We start from the raw sequence: 22,858 nt of genomic DNA on the forward strand, positions 1-22,858 counted from the left end.
GCATTTTGTAGCATGTGGTTCTTCACCATTTATTGTTTCGGATGTGATTAAGTCAAGACACTGCCCAGTGGGCATGGAATGAACAGGAAAAACTACATGAAACTATTTTTCAGTGTAATTTCCATACCTTATTATTTACAAATTCTTTGACGTCTTTCCCGATGGGAACGAACATGTCCCATTTGAAGCCTGACGACTGCCACATCTCTGCCACGACATTAGCACCCTGTAAAACACCAGAAGGGACAAATGACTTCCGGTCGTGCACACAAGTACTGAACTCAACCACAGCGCTAAAAACATACATGCCACTGATGCTTTTGAAAAACCCAGAGTCTATCATTAACAGGTGCAGTCCCACATTTGCATACAGAAACAATTATTGTTGACAGGCATAATTGGGTTTAAAGAAAGTTTTGGGACTAAGCTCACTCTTTCAGGCAAGCTGTCATTTTGAGACAAAAAAACGAAAGAAGGCAATTTCAAGACCTGTCCAAAGCTGCATTTTTTTAAAATTGCCGTTGATAGTTTGTTTCAATGTGAATAACTGCATTCAAGTGTAAACACTTTGCCGACATGTTTACATCGCGCATGCGGTTGCTATAATTTGCCGGTTCAGTGCACAGCATTGCAGAGCTGCAGTTGGTTGACTGAGAGCGTGTCCCGGACGCTGTATTTGGGTACAATTCAAAAACATGACTGAAACTTTGGATTTGTAATCCAAGATCCTAGAATATCACTTTCTGAGAAATACAGCATTTACTGACTTCAAATTTCAAAAGGTTAGCTCTGAAGCATCCTTCAGATTTTGAGCACTTTTGTTGTCTTAAATGACAAATGATGGACTGTACCTTCAGGCAGCCGTGACTACAAAATGGCCCACTTACATTTAACTTGACAACCATCAAAAGAATCTCGGCCATGAGGTCCCCGGCCTTGTCCACTATCCGGACGGGGTCCATCATGTCTGCCAACAGCGTCAATGACAGTGAGTTGTCCCGGAACGTGGAGCCTATGATCTCCCCGAGGTACTTCCAGATTAAGGGGATGTCCAATGCCATATCATCGGCATACATTAGTACCTCTTTGACACTAAACGGGGAAAAAGACATTCCAAGGTTCTCACATTAGTGCGACAGGTTCTGTTTACAGGCATGATCATCAAGATCGATCCCTCTGCCCCCTACGACTCTGCTGATGAAATTTAAATTCGGATAGTTGGACACAACAAACTGGAAAGGTTTTGTATCACTTTTAACTTTTACCCTAACCCTGTCACAGCGGCCACTCACCCATCCACAAACTTTTCCTTGGAGAGATGGCCAGCCTTCAGCAGCTTGAAGAACAGCAAGCCCACCAGATCCCTGGCCTGGGGGCTCTTCTCTAACGAGCAATTCATAGCAGAGCGGACAAAGACGTGCATCAGGTTTGGCGACTGAAGGTCGTTCACACACTCGATGGCTTCCTGTCAGCAAAAGACAGAGACCCCCAAAAAACCCCAAGGTCGTTGAAAATAACAACGAAACTTCATTTCTTTGGGGGAGGGGACTACAATGAAACTGAGAAGTCATATTTATTGCACGTTAACATCTAGATACCAACGGTATTCCCCCCCCGGACTATTTCGGGTACCATCAAGCGTTTGTAATATCTTGCACACAATATCCCTTCAGTAAGGCTTGGTTCTTCACTTCACGGGCCTACAGCCAGGGCCACTCGCACACAAAAATTCATTGCAATCACGTTTGTCCTCAAAGACTTGCATTTGGCCACAATTTTGGCCAAAGGAATGGCTTACACTGCTCCCATTCCAAACAATGGCCGTGTCCGAAACGGGCTTCCAGAGCTACGGCTAGGTCTATCGTCAACGCGTCTCCACGCATTTCCAAAGGAGCAAGGACCTAGACCTAGCTCTAGACAAGAGATTCGGACGCAGCCTATATTTACTGGTACTTCATTTCAGTCATGTTTATGCAAAAGTGTGCGCATCAATTAAAACAGAACAGTGAAGAAAGATGAAGAAGAAATGGTCAGTTTTAGAGGCAGCAGGAAAGCACTAAACTAATTCCTGGGAAAAACAACGCATTCGGGTTGGGTCCAAAAACCAATTCGCATTCCCACGTACATGAGGTACGAATCTCGGATCACACCAATGGGATAAAAAAGTGTTACTATGGCAGAGCCTAATTCCCACTTTTTAAAATAGCTCTCCACCTGTTTGGAAAAAAAAACAAACGTGAAAGATCCCCCGCCACAATACAATCCAGAACGCCCCAAAGGAAGCTGATGCCTTACCCCAATATCTCTGATGTTGAGGTACTCCTCGATGGTGCCCACCGCTTTCTTCTCAAAGACCTCCTCGCTGAGTTCTGGCGAGGCCGTAGCCGCAGCGGTAGGCTTGACGGGCTCTCTGGCAAGGGCAGGAACTGGGGCTGGCTCAGGCTTAACTGTAACCGTCAAAGACAGCGCGTCAAATGGACCGGTCCCGTTAGCCCCGCCCACTGCGGGGCATGGGCAGAGTAACGAGTGCTCCTCTCTGATGCTACACTGCAAAGTGCAGCCGCGTGCATTGTACACGCATGTCGGACGTTTGTTCATGCATCTCAGACACAAATCACAGGTGCGATGGGTAAAAAAATTACGGGGTGAGGCTTCATGGATTAGCCTATGGCAGCACAGGGTTTCATCAAAAGATGTCTAAGTACCATGTGACCACACAGTTAGCCAGAGATAAAGGTTTGGTCGGCCACCGTACGTTGTGTACGGTCAATCTCCACAGTGAGGATCCTTTCCCAGCAAATAAAGTGCCAATTCTTTATAACGCAGCATAATGGTCGCCACCTGTACCATGTTCAGCTGCCACTATCGTACTGATCCAATACCGGGTGCTGATTGGACATTTTTTCCTTCTCGATTTCGCCCTCTGCCAAGGCTTTGAAGGCATGCCTCGCTACCTCCATACTGTGCATAGAACCACAGTCTTTGCCTGCAGTACATGTAAGTATGAACCTTTCTCCAATTTCACAGCCCTCCTAGCTACAACCTTCCACAAGACTTTAAGCTATTTGACTGCTTAAGATGAAGTATAAAAACGTGAAATGACCCATCAGCTCTGCCCTTTAAACGAGACAAAGGGCGCTCTCACCTCTTCTGATGTCGGCCTCTCGGTCCTCTCGGGAGTTGGAGCGGCGGCCTCCTGAGATTCTCTGCACCTCGGCGATGGCCGACTGCCTCTCCCGGTTGTTCTGCTCGCGCTCCCGCGACGAGCTGGACCTCTTACTCCCGAGGCCCTGTGGGCCGCGCCCCCGGGCCTCGACTGCCGACGGACCCCTTGTTCAAACAGACGGAGTTGTGACTTTGGTTAATTACACAGTTCTTGCATCCTCCCAAATTTCCCGAGCATGTTTGCCACAAAGGATCATGAAAATCCTCCTGAATCCTATGCAGTGTAGAATTAAAAATCTCATGCCGCATCCTTTGTGCTTGTGAAAGGACACTAAAGCATTAATGTCCAAGTACAACTAATGCTAGCTAAGAAAAATAACCCTGTAAACTGGTTGTTTATTGTTTGAGGACTTGCACAGAACACAGGGGGTTGATGCAATGACTCCAACCAACCCTATTACTATGAACGTCATTACACAACCTTCCAGCCTGTTACTCATTACTTAACCCTCCTTCTGTTTTAACTGTCAAAAACAGTCAAAAATGCCTTCCAATTGATTTCCCCCAGTACACAGACACGTACGGGAAATATGACTGATTTTGACTGATATGACAACTGTGTCAAGAATGCATCTTAGCATAGGAGGGTTAAAGCTCCACTGTCTTCCTTCCCAAGCATTTTTCCTGTGAATTTTCTGCTGCTTCTTGATATTTTTGACTCTCTTGCAAAATTCCCACTACACCAAGGCATGCAGCAGTTCAGTTGTCAGACTTGACGGGGAGGAAGGATTTAGCAAGCCTCCCCCCCCCAAAAAAAATTCGTGGCATCTTTGTGGCGAGCCAGTCTGGAATCTGTGATGCTCACGGGGAAGGGAGCACCCAGGAGTATTAACTGGGCCAGGGCGAGGTTTGATGTTCCTTCACATTCACTGAAGTAGCAGTCATCGGCAGACCAGGGCCTACTGCCTCTCCGACACGTGTGAAGGGTTTGGGAATTTTCTGGTGAAGAACCTGAACTTCACTTTCATGCCAAAACTCGTTTTTTTTTCCCCATAAGGTGTCTGGGTTTGGTCAACATGACAAGCATTTTCATTTTTGGTGCTGATCTCAGGAAGAGAAAGGCATTTATCTCTTCAGTCGGAAAAAAAAAATAAAAGACTTTGTGCCGAGTGCGTCATTTTGCAGTTGGCATTCAAAAAGAATTGAACGAGGAAATCGACTGAGGAATGCTTGTAAATATTTTAAAAAATTGATTCCTTTCATCCCCTTGGTTAATTCAGGGAATCACTGGAATTAAAACAAAAATGAATTTTACTGTTGCATACGAAGGGCTCAAGAAACGAGGAATCGAAGCAGTCATAAGCTTCATGCAAAAAGTCTGTTGGTTTTGGGTTAAGCCTTCGACAGAGCAATGTTTGAGAGTGCACAGAGATATAACCCATTTCTTCACTGTTTGTCAGAAAGAGTTTGAGGATTGTCGGCCAAATTGAGGCTATGCTGTGCATTCCACCAACCCAGCATGCCGAGCGAATTCCGTTGGGCAGGAATACAGGTTTGAAAAATCATTTCTGAGCATCAGGAGCAAGAAAAGGGCTGTGGGAATCTCCTCTCACCTTCCGCGCTTCTCCTCCGACAGCATCATGAAGCGGTTGCTCTGCCTGGGCTCGGGCTGCTCCTGGTTGGGCTGGGCCTTGGAACTCCCTCCGCTGCTGCCCCGGCTCCAGCCACCGAAAGTCTGGCGGCCAGGCCCCAGCTGGATGTCGTCGTCTATGCTTTGCTGCTGAGGAGGCAAAGAAGAAAGGGGAGGTAGGATTCAAGCAGATCAATTTTTTGAGGCTCTGAAACGAGGGTTTGCACGGGCACCAGAAGTTGCTGGGCTTTTCTGCACAAGTGCCCTGCAAACAGCTGATTCTGAGGCCATTCTAAGACCGAGCCCGACACCAGCCTCGGATGGCAAATCCTGTAAAGGCAGGAAACAGCGCCTTTGAAAGATCAAGCACAAAGCCCATATCACACCAACACACAAGAAAGGAAACTTACTTTGTTATTTCAGCCATTTTTGTGGTTCAAACAGGAATCTAAAGAGCAAATTCAAAGGCTCTCCTCAAACTAAATATGGCAGTTTCCACGATATTTTGCACCATTTTGAAGAGAAAAGTTGTCAGGTATTATGAACTGGAAGACAGCAAGAGGCATTACTACAGACAAACAAGGATATCCGGTAAAAATATCATAATAATAATTATAACATCTGACTTTTCCGTGACTTTTTCCTCTGGACTTTTCCAAGATTTTTCAGGATTCTCCGTGACCGTGGGCACCCAACGCCCAACCACGTCGTACCTTGGTCACCCGGAACTTGTTGGGGTCCACCGACACCCGGGCGGCCTTGGTAGAGGCCACCGTGTTCCAGCCCTCGGGCGGGGGCGGTCCCACCCGCTGAGGCTGGTCCCGCTTATTGCGGGACAGCCTGGGGGGCTGGTTGGCCTGCATCTGGGCGATGCCCTCCATCTTCTTCCGCTCCTCCTCCCGCTTGAAGTCCTCCCGGATCTGCTCGATGGTCTTGGGGTTGTCGTTGGCCCGTCTGGGCACCCAGTTCCTCTGTGAGAAGAAAGAGGGGGTGAAGAGGGAGGGGCCATTAACTGGAACCGGCCAACGGTTCCAAAAATGATTATGAACCCTGTGGTTGGTTCTTGCAAGTTATAGAACATGCGTGACACACATGCAGACCTGCCAACATGCCGTACTCCTTCCAGAGGTCAGACATTACCACACAATAGATTAAAAATTTAAATGAACTGACGGCTCATTTAAATAACTTTTAATCTCTTGTGTGGTAATGCCTGACGTCAGGAAGGAGTACGGCTAGGTTAGCAGGTCTGTACTGATGTCGATGCTGCACGATCAACAACAAAATCACTGGCCCCGTTTCACCGAGTCCTTGAACCCCGTACTAAAGGCACACGCTAGGCGAGCAGCCATGTGCAGGCCACCTGACTGCTCAGAAGCGATTCAAGGGCTGCCCACTCACCGCTCGTAGGTCCGTGATGTCCTGCAGCATGAAGCGGATTCTGGCTGACGTCTTCTTATTGGCAGTGAGGTTCTTGATCTGGTTGAAGTACTGATCCATACGGTTCTGGGGGAGGGGGGGGAGTTTAGAAAGCGCTATAAAGGTGAAGTTTCAAACAGACAGGCACCGCTGGCTTGCAAACATACTTACATCCACACTACAGAGTTGGTGTTGGGGGCTAGACCGACATTGGAGGTCCCGCCATTACACACCCCTCTTATAATGCCCAAGTTGCCAATAAGCCTCTTGCGAGATAACTTTGAATAAGCCTGGTACACTGAGTTCTTTAATTTATGTGAACTCTGTGAGAATTCTTTTGAATTCTTCATACTAAAGACACTGTTGCTGGATAAGAAGGGTACAAAGGAACCTGTCCATTCCAGAGGTGATGGTCGCTATGCAAAAGCTTGCCCCGAATCACGAGGTATAGCAACAGTGTCTTTAGTCGGGGGAATTCATATCATTATGTTTATGTACAATCAGATAACTCAGTGTACCAGATTGTATTCATATTTAACTTGCAAAGGGCTTATTTGCCCATTCACCTCCCCCTTGCCCAGAGAACCCAGAGCTCCACCCACTTTGGCCTTTTCCTAGTCTAGCACCTAACCAACAGTGTTCCTCAGATGGCTTGTGTACCCAAGCAACTTGCTTTCCCTTCCATCCCCCAGCAAATTAAGCCCAGCCCTTCAAATAAACTCCATGCTCCCTAGGAAGCAGAAGTCCACCCACCTTGGCCTCCTTGTGGTCAAGATACAACCAATGGCACTAAACAGCTGAAGCACCCAAACATTCGATCACAGCATTCATTCCCCAACCATATGCCCAAAACCCACCTCGCCCACAAAATAAGAGCTCCACTAACAGTCAACTTCTCTTTGCCGGGGACACGAAGTAACTAATGCACCCTAACATCTATGCTTCCTTGCCCCAACCAACCAATGTCAACCGTTCACCCAAACCTCACCTCCCCTGTAAACCCAGGGCTCCAGCCAGGTCGGATTTCTCATTGTCCAGGAACCATACCCATCACAGTGCTCTCAAAGTCATTCAAGCACCCAAACACCAATATCAGTGCCTCCATTCTCCACGGGCCAATGCCAGCCGCTCAAGCCTTACCCTGCCTCCCCACCAATCCCAGCGCTCCACCCACCTTGGCCTTCTCGTGGTCCAGGATCTTGCCGATGGTGCTCATGAGGTGGCTCATGCACTCCAGCGACTCGTCGTCCTTGTTGCAGAGCAGCTTGAAGATGCAGTCGTGCATGATCTGCTCGATCAGCATCTGGAGCTTGAAGAGCTCACCGATGAAGCGGATGTTGCCCAGCATGCGCTGCTTGTTCTTGATTAGCTTGATCTCCAGGTTCTCCAGCGCCGCCGACCGCTGATCGGCCTGTGTGGAGAGAAATTCAAATCCACTCAAACAACACACTGATTTCTTTTTTCCTTTCTTACCTGAGCCTATTTCAGGAAAACCCAAGAAAATTCCTGCACAGATTATATTGACTGAATGAGAGCATGTTATGCTACATCAGGAGACATTCTGAATGAATCTGTCTGGGTTCAAGGATTCTCTGAGGGAAGATGGTATAAAACCGTAAATCACAAAACATCGCATCTGTGCAGCATTTATATGTTGGCCTCAGTGCCAGACACTGGCTTCCAAACAACTGGGCCTGAAAAATAAAACAGCCACTTGTGGGGGCGATGGAGTGAACTCAAGTCATTTTCTGGGGGGGCGGCAGGAGGGGAAGGGTTACATATTGGCCTCAGTACTGCGTATCAACCACCAAATAACTTGGCCAGATAACTGCCCCCTGAAAGAAATGAAATGCAGTGACTTGGGCTATTTCTTTAGAATCTGAAGCTTTTAATTTTTGTAAACACTGTGAGTTTGGTCATAACTTATCATGACTGCAGTGCAAGTTGGTCATAACTTATCATGACTGCAGTGCAAGTTGGTAATAACTTATCATGACTGCAGTGCAAGTTGGTAATAACTTATCATGACTGCAGTGCAAGTTGGTCATAACTTATCATGACTGCAGTGCAAGTGAACATGCCTATCCTGGCCTTTCTGGCAGGAAAGCTTCATAATTTGTGACCCGCTCTGCAAAAAAGGGTATTAAGTCGAGCAACGCCAAAACACGCAATGGCCTGTTCTATTTGGAAAGGGGAAAATTTCTACAAAAATGTGATTTTGTGTTTGTTTCTGTGAATAGCTTATGTAATATTTATACTATTAGAATTTGTGACTATATGGACACTGATGAATAAAGATGAAAAATTGATCCTTTAGTAAGAAATCCCATGTAGCATTGTGTTTCCAAGTGCTACACTCTCAAGCTTTTTCTCGAAAAAGTGATTTCATTGAATCCGAAAATTTGGATATACAAATGTGTGTATATCTCCAGAACGCAGCGCACTCCAGGATTCATTCATATATCACATTGTAGCTTTTAATGTACAGAATCCAGCCGTATCAGAAAGTCACAACCTGAATCTGGTGACATAGTACCCATTTTTCTACAGCTGGTCACATTTGTTCTCCAACAAAAGAAAGGACTTGGAAATGTGCCGACGACCAGTTGCAGGCAGTACAACACAGCACAACGCTTTGGCTGGAAACTGGATTTCCCTATTAAAAGCAGGTTGGTCTTGTACTAAGCAGATACCCCGTTTCGCTAAGCAGATATGTTGTGGCTACTTCTCCTGCTTACCGGTAGTTGAGCAATCTTCTCCCGCTCCAGCTTCTCTTCCTGCTCGTCGCTCTTCTCCTTCTCAAACTCCTTCTGGCACCGGTTGATCAGGAGAGTTCGGAACTGCACCATGCCGTTACCCGAGGCCGCCGGCACTTTCAGCTGCACAAGATGTCGGAAAAAAATTGCGCTCTAATTTCGTTCACACAGACTGGCTGCCTGGGCTGGACGGTTTGGGTTAGTTTGGAAGTAAAATCACGTTCATGCCATTTCTTCCTTCTGCTGTATTGCTAGGAACCTTACGAAATCCTACTCTGTGTACGAGGCCAATTACTGTTTCAATTAAAATTTTACCCAAATGAGTGATGCTTATATAGTGCTAGGTATGTGTATAACTTTTAAACTGCGATGTATACGTGTATATGTAAGACATGTACGTATATAAATGTTATAATGCACTCCACCATTACTACCCCCATTCGTTAGGCCATAAGGTAACTTTTCTATGCCAGCAATTGAGTTCAGTGCAATCTGTTCCATACTCTCACAGGTGGCCATTAATTCCCCTGGGAGGAAGGAGGCAATTGCAGCAGAGTGTCTTGCCCAAGAACACAGACGCCTTCCAGATTCCTGCAGAATCCTGCTAAACCTCCCCGTAGGAACTTTTCACCATCTGGAATGAACGGGATTCAAGCAGCCAGGGCACCTGACCAACAATCGAATGCCTCTTGATATTTTTTTGGGGGGGGAGGGGAAGCCTCTGGTCTGGACTCTTACCTGTGACAGATCTCGACACAGCTGGGCGTACGTCTTGCTGAAGGAAGATTCGCTGATTGCCTACAACCATACAGAAATGCCGACAGAATTATTCGTGGAACGCACTACCTTGTTTAAAAAGCAGATCTATACACACAGAAAAGAACTCCCCTATACATCAGCTACAATACCCCAGGCACCTATGAGGAATCCTTGGTTTCATCAGGCATGGAACTTGAGTTTAACAAAATAACAAAAAGTACCCAATGGTATGAGCATGAAGTGAAACACGAGGGATTCAGCTGATCCACAGAGAAGCTGCATGCCCGTTTCGTGACCAAAACCATCGAGATAAATGACGGTATGTGTTTCATGACGTCTGATAGTTTGGCTAAACTGGTAACAAAAAAAAATAAAGACAGATTAACACCCTAAGTTGTTTGCCACTCCCAACCCTCCTCTTTTCAACTGAGCGCTGAAATTCGCTCACCTTCTCAAAGACCAAGTCAATGACACCTTTTAATCTTTCCTCTGTGTCGATGTTGTAGCCGATGGCTTGCGTCTTCAATTTCTCGTAGTTATTTGGCGTAAGCTTGTTCAGGAGACTCTTGATTTTCTTGAATAGCTCCTGCAGGGCAGAAAAGAAGACTAGCTACATGCAACAGCGGCTACACCAGACCACTGATCTCTTCATACTTACTAAAAAGAATGTCCAAGCCAAGGACTGGAAGTCACTGGGTGCCATCTTGGGAGGTTGGACTCTTTGGGCCTATTCGTTTTTCACACAGATTTGGATCGCAATTGGCAATCCCAGAGCTGGTTCCCACTATCCATTAGGCAGGTTCTGGTATCAGTGAACCAACGCCACATCACTGTCCCTAATGCACTTGTATTAACTGAAGCCAACAGCAGCTATGTACGAGCAGCATGCCAAGTACAGAAGTGATCAAGTGGGCACAAAGTCACAAGAAAAGCCCCATTTACAAAGCTGCACGCACAAAAAGTCACGTCATCACCATTATGCAAACATGGCAATTGATACAAGCGCGGCACCACTCGCTCAATAACTTTCGAAAGAAACAGAGCAACTAGTGGCCTCTCTTTCTGCAAATAGCTATCTCATAAAATTGTTTTGCCCCTTTTCTGATTGATTTGCAGTCTGTAAAGTTAATAATGGGGATAGTTTCAAATACATCATCAGGTAACCGGTATGTGTGCCCCTGCAACCGGTGAAGACCTAAGACCAAGCTCCACACTCAAGATTTGGACACCGTCCCCCCTCCCGTATCCTTCAAGCACTGACCTTGGTCTTGGCTTCTTCCTCATCAGCGGGCATGTCCTTGTCGGGCTTCCAGGCATTCTCCCCGGCCGTGTTCAGCTTGATGGGCTGTGAGACCCGCTGGATGACCTTCTTGGGCTCCTTGGATGACCGCCGACCGCCAGCCGGCATACCCTGGCCAAACGGGGGCTGGGGCTGCAGTGCCAAGAGGGCATGAAAAGAAATATGCACTTTCATGATGTGGTGAGGATCCAGCATTACAGAAATCTGGACTTATTATTGAATTACTTGGTGCTCAGAGAGGACATTTTCATTTCAATGAGTACAAAGAACTTGGCACTGGTGTGCCGAAAACCACAGCCCGGCCAAATGCTTTCAACTGCTGCATGAATAAATCAGCCAACTCTGGCAGATTTTAGAGGATCAAGTCTAACAGAACATACGACTGATTTAGGCAGACCGAAGTCACATCCCAATGCCCTCGTGGCCAACTTGAGGCTGGGATGGTTGCTATCAATCAGTCAATGAATTCTGCAGTAACCACGGGAAATCAATGGCCTCTGGAATGCAGGGCTTCAACTCCCTTAAACAGGGATTATCATAGAAATTATCGATTGTGACGTTTAACGACTGTGCCTCACTGTTTCCTGTGCGTAATTGTGCAGTATGAACCAACTGTAGCGATGAGGACTGCAGAGAAGACCCTGTGTCATTTTGAGCAGGCTATCAACTGTACACACGCTGAGGCTGTGTGTATTGAGTTCATTATAGAAAACACATGCTGGTATTTGTGTATCTCTGTGCTGTTAAATCACAGAAGGCAATGCACACTATGGCACAGCTTTACATCTTTGTTCTGCTTACCAACCGACCCACAGAATGACCTCAGCATAAGGACGGCGTTGAGGCACGGGAAGATTCTGTGAGACCGAGAGAGCATCCCACTGCGAGGACCTAGGGTGTTTGTGCTTGAAGACTCACCATTAAAAAAAAAAAACCCTAAGGGACCTTGTGCCTCAGTGACTGGTACTCACCATACCGCGGGGTGACTTGAGATATGACGGGGTGAAGTCAGCTCTCGGTATCTTGCCAGGGGGGTCAAAACTTGGAGGTCGTATCTCAGCCTGTGCGGGTGGGAAAAGGGTTGACAAATGTAACAAAGTCAGAAAGGAGGTACTTTGACTTTCAAAAACCCACGTCTTTAATGCACTGTGCTTTGTAAGTCCAATGAATGCCTTTCCAGAAAGTTTCATCTGTTCAGTTGACCTTTTTTACAAGTCGGCCATATTGAATTGAAAGTGAGGTCAACTTTTTGACTTTGGGAAATTAAGAACAACATATCATTTAAATGATGGAAAATACAAACTTTGTGACTTATTGTATCTAAATATTTAAAAAGGAACATTTAAAACAAAGAAAGTGAGACATTGAACCCAAAGTAGTCTGGCACTACCTCATTTGGTAGATTACATTGAATAAGATGGATTCGAGGAACATGATCAAAAATGGCTTCCTTGTGAATAAGGTCTAAAGTGTAATTCAACAAACCAAAAATAAAATCCATTACTGTTGAGGCACATCGTTATGGGACTGGTGGAACGGGCGCGGTACACGCCTCTTTGACTAACAGGGTGTCTTAATTTGCCAAATGGAATGCGCACGTTGAGATGAAAAAATACGCGAGTGCAGTGCCACTGCAGTTAAGTCCGGTTCATACTTCATGCGAAAGCGAACACCAACACGAATGTGTGCCGTCAGATCAAATACTCACGCTGCAACTTTGCAAAAGAGGAACACATTTCAACTCTTTTGTCACAAATCTTAGGTGATGTCAAGCTCGCTTCGCTTTCGCACTTGCCTGTAGTATGAACCGCGCTTTATGGCATTAAATCAGGTGAGTCAACTCAAACGGTGCTATTTGTGGTTACCTTATCCAGCACAATGTCTGGAATGTGTGGAAGCCCTTCTGGTTTCTCCTTGCAGTCTTGCTGGAATTGCAGCAGAAAGTCCCGGTTGTATTGCTTCTTCCCTTCAGGATTCATGGGGCTCCACTGGTCTGTGGCACATCGTGAAAGAGATCAAAATGGGCTTGAGAAAACCCCTCAAAACAGAGAGAATGGTTGCAATCAAAGAGCCGAGCTGGTCCATAACGGATGAGATCGTAATAGCATGGTTTTGTTTCATCTCTGCAGAGTCTGGAATTGGACTGATGCGATGACGAGGAAGAGGGCTTTTAATAATATGGATATATAAGAAAAAACTTGTCATCAGACATCATCATGGTGACACCATCATGGTGACATCATAATGGTGTCACCATGCCCACTGCATACCGAGTCGAAAGTTTCTTGAGATGATTCTGCGTTTCTCTGTAAGTGTACAAGAAAATTGCAGATGCATATCTTCAAGTGATGGTCAATGTATCTTTCACAAGTAAAGAATACCAGATTGGGGTTATTTCCAAGGGCGGCGCCAAGAATGGTCCAAATTGGGAACAGCTGAAAAGACCCTGCATGTGGGAACCTACCTATGCGACTGGACCACACAGAATGTGACTGAAGCCAACAAAACACCTTTCAGATTTTTGTCAGATCACCAGTGCCGTTTGTATTACGGTAGACAGAAATGTTACCCGCACTCTTGTCCGATTCCATTCTGTTTATCACCCACCTGATCAGTCACATGCTACCCAGTCACATGATGGTTCCCTATTCCTACACCATGATGATGTCTGATGACAAGTTTTTTCTTATATATCCATTCCTACATCGGCTGCCACTTCAAATCCGCGATTTTCTTCATTTGTGAACACATTCCCTTACTCAGAGGAGTTGGATTTGACTAGAGGCCACGCCTCTTACCTTCCCTGTAGGTGTACTTCAGTTGAATTTTGTTGTCCTTCAACGACTCCTTGCGTTCCGTGTCCTCCGTGCCTTCCTTGCTCTTGGGGTCTTCTGATTCTGCCGGCTCCGGTTCCGGCTTGCTCTCCCCATCCACCACCACCGATGCCACAACCTCCTTCGGTTCTGCCTCTTTGGCCTCCTCCACCGACTCCGCCCCCTTTGTCGGCCCTTCTTCTGACGCAACCTTCTCGGGCTCCGCCTCTGGCTTGTGAGCCACGTCCTGAGTTGTGGCGGGTGAAGTCTCGGGCGTGGACTCGGGCGTGGTCTCGGGCGTGGTCCTGGGTTTGGTCTCGGGCGTGGTCTCGGGAGTGGCATTCTCCACCTCCTTTGGCGCTGGCTGCACCTCTTTTTCACTCTCAAGGGACTCCTCCACCTGCTGTAACAGAGACCAACAAGTTTGAAATCAATGTGACAAATTTTAGGAATAAAAGGCTCAATCTTCCATGGAGGAAACAGTCTTTTACGCTCTCCATCCTCAATCCCAAGGACGCATCCTCTGTACTTCGTCTTGATATATTTAATCTCCCTTGCACTTCAGCACTGAAATTTAATAGCAGTTTGGATATTTTAATAGTTTAAATTTGCTTTTCTCTGGTGATGTGCTGTTGTTCCATTTCCCTATAGCTGGCCAGTGAGCAATGGTTTCTCAGAAAATGTTTTCAATGAGAAAAATCATCGGTTTTACTTGAATAGAAAACAGCTCTAATGAACAGTGTCCTCTTGAAATGGCACCACAGCGATTGGGATCGAAAGGCGAAAGGGATGGAAAATTGTCAGTGCCAAGAACAAATTCACTTCAAACAGGACGGACTGCAAAAAAATTATGCAAGACAATTTCTCGTACATTTAACAACATGTTCCCACATTAAAATAACGTCATGGTAATGAACTCCATGTAGAATTGGACAAACTGGGTGGGGGGAAGTGGGGGGAACAGCGCTCACCTCCGTGGAGCGGTAAGCCTCAAACTCATCCTCATCCTTGGGAGCCTTCTTCTCGATATCCCTAAATCGATTCTTCTGACTCTTCTTTTTACTCGGCTCTTTTGTGGCTGATGGGTGGGGGAGAAAAAATTGGAGATAAAATGGGCAAAATAAAGTGACAACATGCCATATCACTAGTCTCTTTCTGGGCCTGCATCTTCCTAGATGTACATGTACATGTAAGTTGTTATATTTTCACATTTTTTATTTCCTAGTGTTAAAGGAAAAGGCCAACATTTGCAGCTGTCCACAAAGTAACAGACGCAATAACTGTTGAAAAAGTATACTTCCTTTGACTCCAACCCTGCCAGACGCAGCACAGTGCATTGGGTGAAAAAGTCTGATGCCCTTGGCAATCAACAGCAGCCGAACAAACTGGCCATGTTGAGACAATGGTAGCTAATCCCATTGAACAATGCCACTGTTGGATCTTGTGGTGACTGTCAACTACAAGACTCCCAGGCTGTTTGGCCTTGGGGTGAGTTGACCAGTTGAATCCACTGGGCGGGCAAACCGCTTTGACAAATGATGCAGTCTGATGCGTCTTCAACTTTATTTCCAGATAAAAACCCTGCGTCTGGCAGGGTTTCTAGCTGAGCCTAAAGATGCGTAGCTGGGCTTTCATTCAGCAAAGCGCACGCAAACACCAATATGTTGCACACACACACGCACGGTTGCTACTGTTTGTCAGTTCAATGTATAACATCGTATAGCTGCAATCAATTAAGAGACTGTCTCAGATGCTGAATTTTGGGTACAATTCCAAACATTACAATAACTTTTGAGTTGAAACTGAGGTTCTAAAATATTGTTGTTCCCGCAATATACAGCATTCACCAAGCTGAAACTTCATCGGGTTAGTTGCATTAAAAACACCTTCAGATTTTGGGCACTTTTGCTGCCTTGAAAGAACGTAACGCACAAATTAATGACAAGTTACAGCCTGTGACTTCAAGACGAGAAGGCAAATCTCCAAACACATTTTGAGTGGCACTGTGTGGGCCAAAAACGTTTCATTAACCCTAACCCTCCCAAATCCTTTTCTGCAAAGTGGAGGAATTTGTAGGATTCAGGACATATGGCAAAAGTGCATGGCTGATTTCGTAGGATGGCATGCTTATGTTGTTCGTGCTTAGTCAAGCACAAATTCAGCCCAATGTTTCTTTTGAATCAACGACACAGCTCAAGAGTGCCATTTGCACTGCCTCAACATGACAGGAATTGCTGGAGGATTTTGAAGGATTTGGGCTAAATGCAATTTTTCATGTTGAAAATTGGAGGATTCAGGATGGTTCCTAGTAAAAGGGCCTAGGGGGTTAGGGTTAAAAGAAGGACAAGTTTTAAACCATCTTTTGTGATGTCCAGGTACATTCAAGAGTCACATGAAGTGTACTACTCTGTGAACACAAAAATTCAACACCATTTTCATGGAAACACATCTGCAGGTCAGTTGGATGGAAGGCCTATACACAATCTGTAACCTGGATTCCAGGCAAAATTAACTATTGGTTGATGAAGGGACCTCGCTTGAATTTGCACAATTCTGCAACCACCAACGGAAAGAATTCAGCACACTTCTGCTATGCCCAGGTATGAGGGCAAGTGTCCACGTTCAAACTGAACACTGCTGGCAACCGGATGACCCACCTGCTTCCTTGCTTTCTTCTCGTTTTGCTGGCACTGCGCTCTCCTCTCTGGCAGCTGGTTTGGCGGTCACCACTTCCTCCACCTTGCCGGCCAAACTCTCCTCCGACTTTGGCTGGGAGGTGACGGGCTGGCTGGCTTCGGCCGGCTTCTGCGCATCCGACTCGGCCTGTTCGGCAGCTTCCTGGGCTGGCTTGGCCTCTGCCTTGGGAGCCCCCTTCAGTGAGTCCCTGGGCTCTTGACTGAGTTCTCCCCTCTGCGGGGGCACAATGCTCGGCGGCGGCATATCAGTTCTGCTGTCCACAGCGTCTGTGGACTGAGGAGGTGGCACAGGCTGAGTCTGCGCAGGTGGTGCACTGTTGGCTGTGGCGGCTGCCGTGTGGGATTCAGTGGCAGCGGTGGGATTCACGGCTGCCGGCCCGCTGGCCTCCTTGGAAGACACCTCGGCAGAAGGAGGGGAAGGGGGCTTGGTGGGCTCCCCAGCTTTGGATTCGGGTGGTGGCAGTGGGGCGCTGACTGCCGGGCTGGCGTGGGCCGGCTCCACCGTCACCACCTGGCCGGGGGATGTCGTGGCGCCTGGCTGAGCATCCGTCGTAGCCGCGACTGCCACAGGAGGCTGCTTGGGCACCGCGGTTTCCGGCAGTGACTGCTGCTGTGGCGGGGCTACGGCCGCTGGCTCTGGCGTCGCGGGAAACTGCGTCTCCGTGGGCGTGGGAACAGGGCTCTCATGGGCCAGCCGCGCAACCTGGGCGGCAAAGGTTGCCTGAATAGCCGCCTTCTTTTCATCCACCTGGTAATTCTGTGGAGGTGTTTGAGACTGTTGGATTAAGCAGAGTGAAGGGGGACAGAAAAAGCGATTCACATCACAGCGACCACCACGAGCAAAACTCAAAAGAAGAAAAGAAAACGGCAACTAAAATCTACAGAAAGACAATTTCACATGACTGCTAACAAGACTTTTTGTAGTCACGGATATAAAGAAGGTTGACTCTTCTCATTTGGTCACGGTAAAAGAAAAGGGTTTGAATTGGAAGAATGCACGGCCAATGCTGTAAGAATGCTGTAAGCCTTAGAAGTGAAACCCTGGCAGATTGCACGATAACATTTTTGCAATGGCTGTGTTCAATTTCTCAGAAATTATTGCTCATAGTTAAAACATCGAAAATATGCACAGGCAAAAATGCCCTGTTGCCACTGAATGTGCTTCCTTCGTATGGAACTGAGAAATCAAAAACAGAATAACACATTACAGTTGTTGAAAAAAAGGGATAATCCCTTCATGGTTTGTGGGAGGAAACTCATACCAGGCATAGCAAAACAGTCAGTCAGTTCCATGTCACTGCCAGTTATGATTTATCTCTTGGGCAATGACTTTATCGCAATCACTCAGAAAAGAACGTATCACAACCTCTACTGAATGAAAAACAACCGAGTAAGTATAAGAGCATGCAGAATTTGTTTGGGAAAGAGGCCGCCATGTACATTATGTTGTCCGCAGTCAATGTGTTCAAAAAGGAAAACACTGAAAAGGGCAGTAGGTCAAGTGCAAAATCACCTTTACGTGACAATGCTGGTAGTTAGCGTGCTTTATTTGAAATTTTTTTTAAGCAAGATTAAAAAAAAAATTGGACGACCCAACTCACTGAGGGAGGTGTGTCCGAAGCACTGGAGTGGCCTGAGTGTGGGGACTGGTTGCTGGCCGACCGGCTGGCATCCCGGATGATGGTGTCAGTGATGTCCTGATTGGACTTGGGGTCCACGATACGGATGATGTTCTTCTTCTTCGGGGGGTTGTACTGGGGGGCCTGGGGCATCTGGAAGGGCTGGCGAATCTGCTGCTGGGCCACCACCATGCCCTGCTGGTTGGCGCCGGGGAAAAAAGTTGGGGCTGGTGGTGGTCAGAGGAAAGCACAGGAAAAAAACAAAGAAAGTTAAAAACCTGCGTCCCCTCCTCGCGCCGGTGGAAGATTTCAAACAATTGCGGCTCAAGGTTGCAGCTGGTGGGGAAAATGGCATCGCTGGATTGTTTGCGGGATCAACACCCAAGCGTGAGTAGCATCAGCTGCAAGAAACAGCAGTGCGTGCGTGGGTCAACTGAATCAGGGTTTGTACAGAAATCCAAAACACCCAAATCCATGACTTTTCCAGGACTAAAATATGACAACTTCCACAACATTCAATGCTGTTTTTCAGACAATTCGTTGTTTGGTACTATGAACAGGAACACTGCCATAGCCAATACCACAAGACCGACAAGTCTCGCCCGTAAATGTATCATTATTTTGCTATCATATAAAAGGTTGCGCAGCAAAAACTAGCCCTTGCATGATCTTGATTTCCAAAACTTTCCCACAACTTTTTATCCCGGATATTTCACGACCGCAGAAACCCTGCGAAGAAATGTACACTCAAACTAAAAAGGTGGAAGGTGAAGCATGAGACTATTTCAGGGTTTTCGGTGCTTTCTTTTATCGTTGCCAGAATGCTGACACTGCTGTGTAATGCAGCAAAATTGTGCGGGTAGATCGGCTTCACTTTTGTCTCGGGAACTGGCTGGTGATGCGGAATGCAAGCTACACCTTAGCCACGTTGGCGTAGCTACAACTTAAAGAGGCTTTTGTCTCCCCCAAAAGGTGCGGTTGATGTTGAAGGATGCGGCGTGTCAAGGACTTGGGCCAGACCTGGTGCAGTTCAAACGGGCTAGGCTACATGTAAAAGTAGGCCTAGAATTGAAGACACTACTCGAACAGAATCGACACAATGACAGTGATTGCTGGGGGAATTAGGATTTCGAATTTGTCACACATCTGAGGATCGTTTTCAAGAAATAAGACGACTTTGGACAATTGAGCTTGCACCCAACTTTCAGATCGAGGCAGTTTGAGAATTTCGCAAGGTACAGAATGCATCCTAACAAGTCACATCTGAGGGATGGTCTTCTCCAACAAAATCTGAGGGTTTAAACAGGGTAATACTGGACAAATGCCACACGGAAAACAAAGCTCTAGTCGGAAATAAAAAAAGAAACCCACTGTTTGTCCATTGTAATCACAATTGGTTCCCAAGTCCTGTGCACCCCAACTTCCCCCCTTGCAACCTTGAATCCTTAAAATGAAACCTACCTCCTTGTAGACTGACGGAAGGGGTGTTATAGTACGGGGGTGTGCCAGGCTGTTGGTACACCTGACCCTGTGGTGTCTGTGCCGTGAACTGTGGCGGGGGAAACACCTGTCTCTGTTGGTACTAAGGAGACAACACCCAAGCAAAAGCCAATTATTATTATTTATACTCAAAAACATGCAACCACGCTTGCCTTGAGTGACCTTTAACCCCTTCGCGCCGGCACTCTTTTGACAGCGACTGCTGGGCTGCGGTATGCCCAGCATGCAAAGCTCAGTCCAGCAGCAGGCCCACATTGAACCAGCAGCTGCATGGTGAATAGACTGTGTGTGTGGTATGCACTAATCCTCAGACAATGGTGCTGCGTTTGCAGTCCTCCGTCGCGAAGGGGTGAAGACTCGGAACAAATCCACAAAAGAAGTACTCTACAAACTGCTCAGATCCATATTGTTGAGGTTATTCCTGTCTTTCTTTTTCATTTCTAAAATATGAGGAGGCAAAATTGGCCGAAAAATATTTGTGGTCCCAAATATTGGTGAGGCGGGCCGTCTCACACTTGGATGGGCAGGAAAGTGGGAAACTCCTGCTCGAGTTGCTTGGGAATTGAAGGCAGTGCTCGAGCGAGCTGCTCGTGTTAACCCGCGAGCACACAAACGGAGTGTGACCCACAGGGAAGTGAGAGTACATTCTCCATCAGGCCAGGAGTATAACTCTTACATTCCATGGTTACTTCAAGATGGCAGACAGGGAAATGTTTTCCCTTCACATAATGTGATCCCAGAAGTACCATGCATGCGGAATAATCTCCATCCCCGAGAGCAACACACACACAAGAATACGGCCTGTTTAGTTTTAAGGGCTGGACGGTCGTTATCTTTGGGGGGGGGGTTTGCTCATGGGGCAGGGGACGGATGTGGGATGGGGGAAAAGTGTGATTGTCACAGGAGAACCCCATTTTGCACCTGCTGTTGTGTGCCTGGTTGACCCTGGTACTGCGCTTGTTGGGAATAGACCTGCTGATCTCTCTGTTGCTGTGACGGATAATGCTGAAAGAACATACAAACACAAAGCCCACTGGTCAAAAAATAACATAACTCACTTCAGCCTGAGGAGTGGAATTGCTACAAGTCTCTAGATTTGCATGTGCCACTGAGGTGTGACCCGGACTCAACTTCCGGGCACTGCACAACTGCTGACAGAAGGGCAAAAGGGCCGGCTAAATGTAAAAGTGGTCTTTTACACAAACTACTCTCCGTGGCATAAGCATCCTGAACACTTCTGCACAACGAAAAATTCCAAGAGCTGGGGGGCCCTTTTAACAAACTCTGATCTATTTCTCTGCCTTTCATTTATAAAATTCAAAAATGGATGATGCCTCCTCCAAGGAAAAAGCTATGAGTGGATTTCTAAGAGTGAAAATTCAGATTTTCAATTCAATTAGCCTTTCTTAACTCCTTGATGAAATAAATATATGCTATTCTCCCGGCAATGCAATTATCAATCTCCTCATCAACTGTTCTCGCTATTTCAGAAAACAAAAAGAGCTGAGAGCCTTGACCACTGACCATGACCACGTAGGGCTGGAAGGGAGGATTCATCTGGCCGGTAGGCATCTGCTGGGGGGCGGAGGTGGGTGCCGGGGGGATCTGGATGCCGCCCCGAGGGTTGGGCTGGTTGCTGATGCGCTGCATGAAGACCTGGGGATATCACGTGTTGTTGAGTAACAGTTTAATGCAAATAATTTAAGCACTCACAGGGCACATGTCTCATACAATTCTGTTCAAATGCACTGTGCAGTGACGACATTCAACCACATGTGCAATGCGGTCAAGCAGAAGGCATACACGCAGGCATCTCGGGCAGCTGTCTATTATAAATATGCCGGAAGTAACAAGAAGAGACTACGGACTTCAGAGTTGGTTCTTTGCAACTGAATTCTGTCACAAGCCTGCTTCACATATCAAGTTACTTGCACATACAAGTGTGAATCTGATTAGACACCTTAACCCTCCTATGGTTTTACAGCACAGATCTGCACAAATGCCCACAGTCACTGGTGAGCATGTAGTTTCTATATGGAACTCAAACATGCACAGGTTCAGTGTGTACACAGTAGGTTGTCAGCACAAAATGAACCAGGGTCTTTTGTGCAGTCCTCTTCACTGCGTTTGGTTTCTGCACAGTTATGCACATGAAACAGTGAAGCACAGTTGTTGGGCAGCACAAAAGTGCAATCTGATATTCCTGTGAGGGACTGTTGGTGCAGTGCACAACACAACACAGCTGTGCTTCATTGAGGTGTTTACCAAGTGACCCAACGAGTGACTTCCACATAGGAGGGTTAACTGCGCATTGACCACAATCACTCGCACATTCTTTAGCCTGACATGCGCCATGCCTTTGGCAAATCACGACACCCTGTTGGTCAAAGAGGTGCGCGTCACCTGTTCATGTGCGCTGTACCATCGCTGATAAAAGCACCAAATTCTGATTGCCGAATTACACTATACATGTACCGGTACATGTATATTAAAATGTCAAGAGCGGCCTCAGAACTGGCTGGTGAAACGTGTGGTTCACACCATGGGATGGGAGCATGTCTGCCCCTTGGGCCCGCTCAAATCCCCCATAAAACAGACGGGCATACAAAAGACTTGCATTTTCATGGACGGACGGTCACTTTGTTACATTCGCAGTCGCGCCATATGTTATCAAAGGATGTTCACTTTGTTACATTCGCAGTCGCGCCATGTGTTATCAAGAGAAGGTCACTTTGTTACGTTTTCAGCCGCGCCATGTGTTATCAAGAGACGGTCACTTTGTTACGTTCTCAGTCGTGCCATGTGTTATCAAAAGACGGTCACTTTGTTACCTTCGCAGTCGCGCCATGTGTTATCAAGAGACGGTCACTTTGTTACGTTCTCAGTCGTACCATGTGTTATCAAGAGATGGTCACTTTGTTACATTCTTAGCCGCTATCAAGAGTGTCCTACTCTGATGGCAAACTGAACAGCACAGAGGCACTGAAAAAAGGGTCAACTCCAAATTGTTTATTTTCACAAAGGGATGGGCACTGTTGATTTAATATCAATTTCTAATGGTTCATTGTAATAAGAAGCGCACTGTCCAGTTCATCATTCAGAGAATCATGCAAGGTTTTTTTGACTGTAGCATGTAGAAGGCTGTAATCCGTGCAGTTTGAAAATAGAAGAAACTAGCAATTATTTCAAAAAATCTGCTGC

The 22,858-nt window shown here is 46.7% G+C and overlaps 1 protein-coding gene across 4 annotated transcripts in view; it reads right to left on the reverse strand.

Moving 5' to 3' along the window:
• LOC110986533 (eukaryotic translation initiation factor 4 gamma 3-like) overlaps nucleotides 1-22,858 on the reverse strand; it is a 42,631-nt gene that overhangs the window by 6,176 nt on the left and 13,597 nt on the right. The window contains exons 5-26 of one of the 4 annotated variants that reach the window (XM_022248469.2): nucleotides 21,182-21,313; nucleotides 20,579-20,662; nucleotides 19,619-19,739; nucleotides 18,140-18,384; nucleotides 16,500-17,295; nucleotides 14,814-14,920; nucleotides 13,828-14,245; nucleotides 12,895-13,022; nucleotides 12,001-12,090; nucleotides 10,991-11,161; nucleotides 10,178-10,315; nucleotides 9,709-9,768; nucleotides 8,953-9,093; nucleotides 7,389-7,625; nucleotides 6,197-6,301; nucleotides 5,509-5,766; nucleotides 4,779-4,945; nucleotides 3,146-3,330; nucleotides 2,296-2,447; nucleotides 1,293-1,465; nucleotides 888-1,092; nucleotides 128-226 (exon numbers count right to left, since the gene is read on the reverse strand). In XM_022248469.2, coding sequence (XP_022104161.2) covers nucleotides 128-226; nucleotides 888-1,092; nucleotides 1,293-1,465; nucleotides 2,296-2,447; nucleotides 3,146-3,330; nucleotides 4,779-4,945; nucleotides 5,509-5,766; nucleotides 6,197-6,301; nucleotides 7,389-7,625; nucleotides 8,953-9,093; nucleotides 9,709-9,768; nucleotides 10,178-10,315; nucleotides 10,991-11,161; nucleotides 12,001-12,090; nucleotides 12,895-13,022; nucleotides 13,828-14,245; nucleotides 14,814-14,920; nucleotides 16,500-17,295; nucleotides 18,140-18,384; nucleotides 19,619-19,739; nucleotides 20,579-20,662; nucleotides 21,182-21,313 — 4,212 coding nt within the window. Of the gene's footprint in view, nucleotides 1-127; nucleotides 227-887; nucleotides 1,093-1,292; nucleotides 1,466-2,295; nucleotides 2,448-3,145; nucleotides 3,331-4,778; nucleotides 4,946-5,508; nucleotides 5,767-6,196; nucleotides 6,302-7,388; nucleotides 7,626-8,952; nucleotides 9,094-9,708; nucleotides 9,769-10,177; nucleotides 10,316-10,990; nucleotides 11,162-12,000; nucleotides 12,091-12,894; nucleotides 13,023-13,827; nucleotides 14,246-14,813; nucleotides 14,921-16,499; nucleotides 17,314-18,139; nucleotides 18,385-19,618; nucleotides 19,740-20,578; nucleotides 20,663-21,181; nucleotides 21,314-22,858 lie in introns of all 4 variants that reach the window. The other 3 variants (XM_022248468.2, XM_022248467.2, XM_022248464.2) reach the window with 3 other exon arrangements.

This window comes from Acanthaster planci, linkage group LG16 (assembly GCF_054643075.1).
Source record: "Acanthaster planci isolate LZ-2023a linkage group LG16, COTS_SCS, whole genome shotgun sequence".
Classification (NCBI taxonomy): Eukaryota; Metazoa; Echinodermata; class Asteroidea; order Valvatida; family Acanthasteridae; genus Acanthaster; species Acanthaster planci.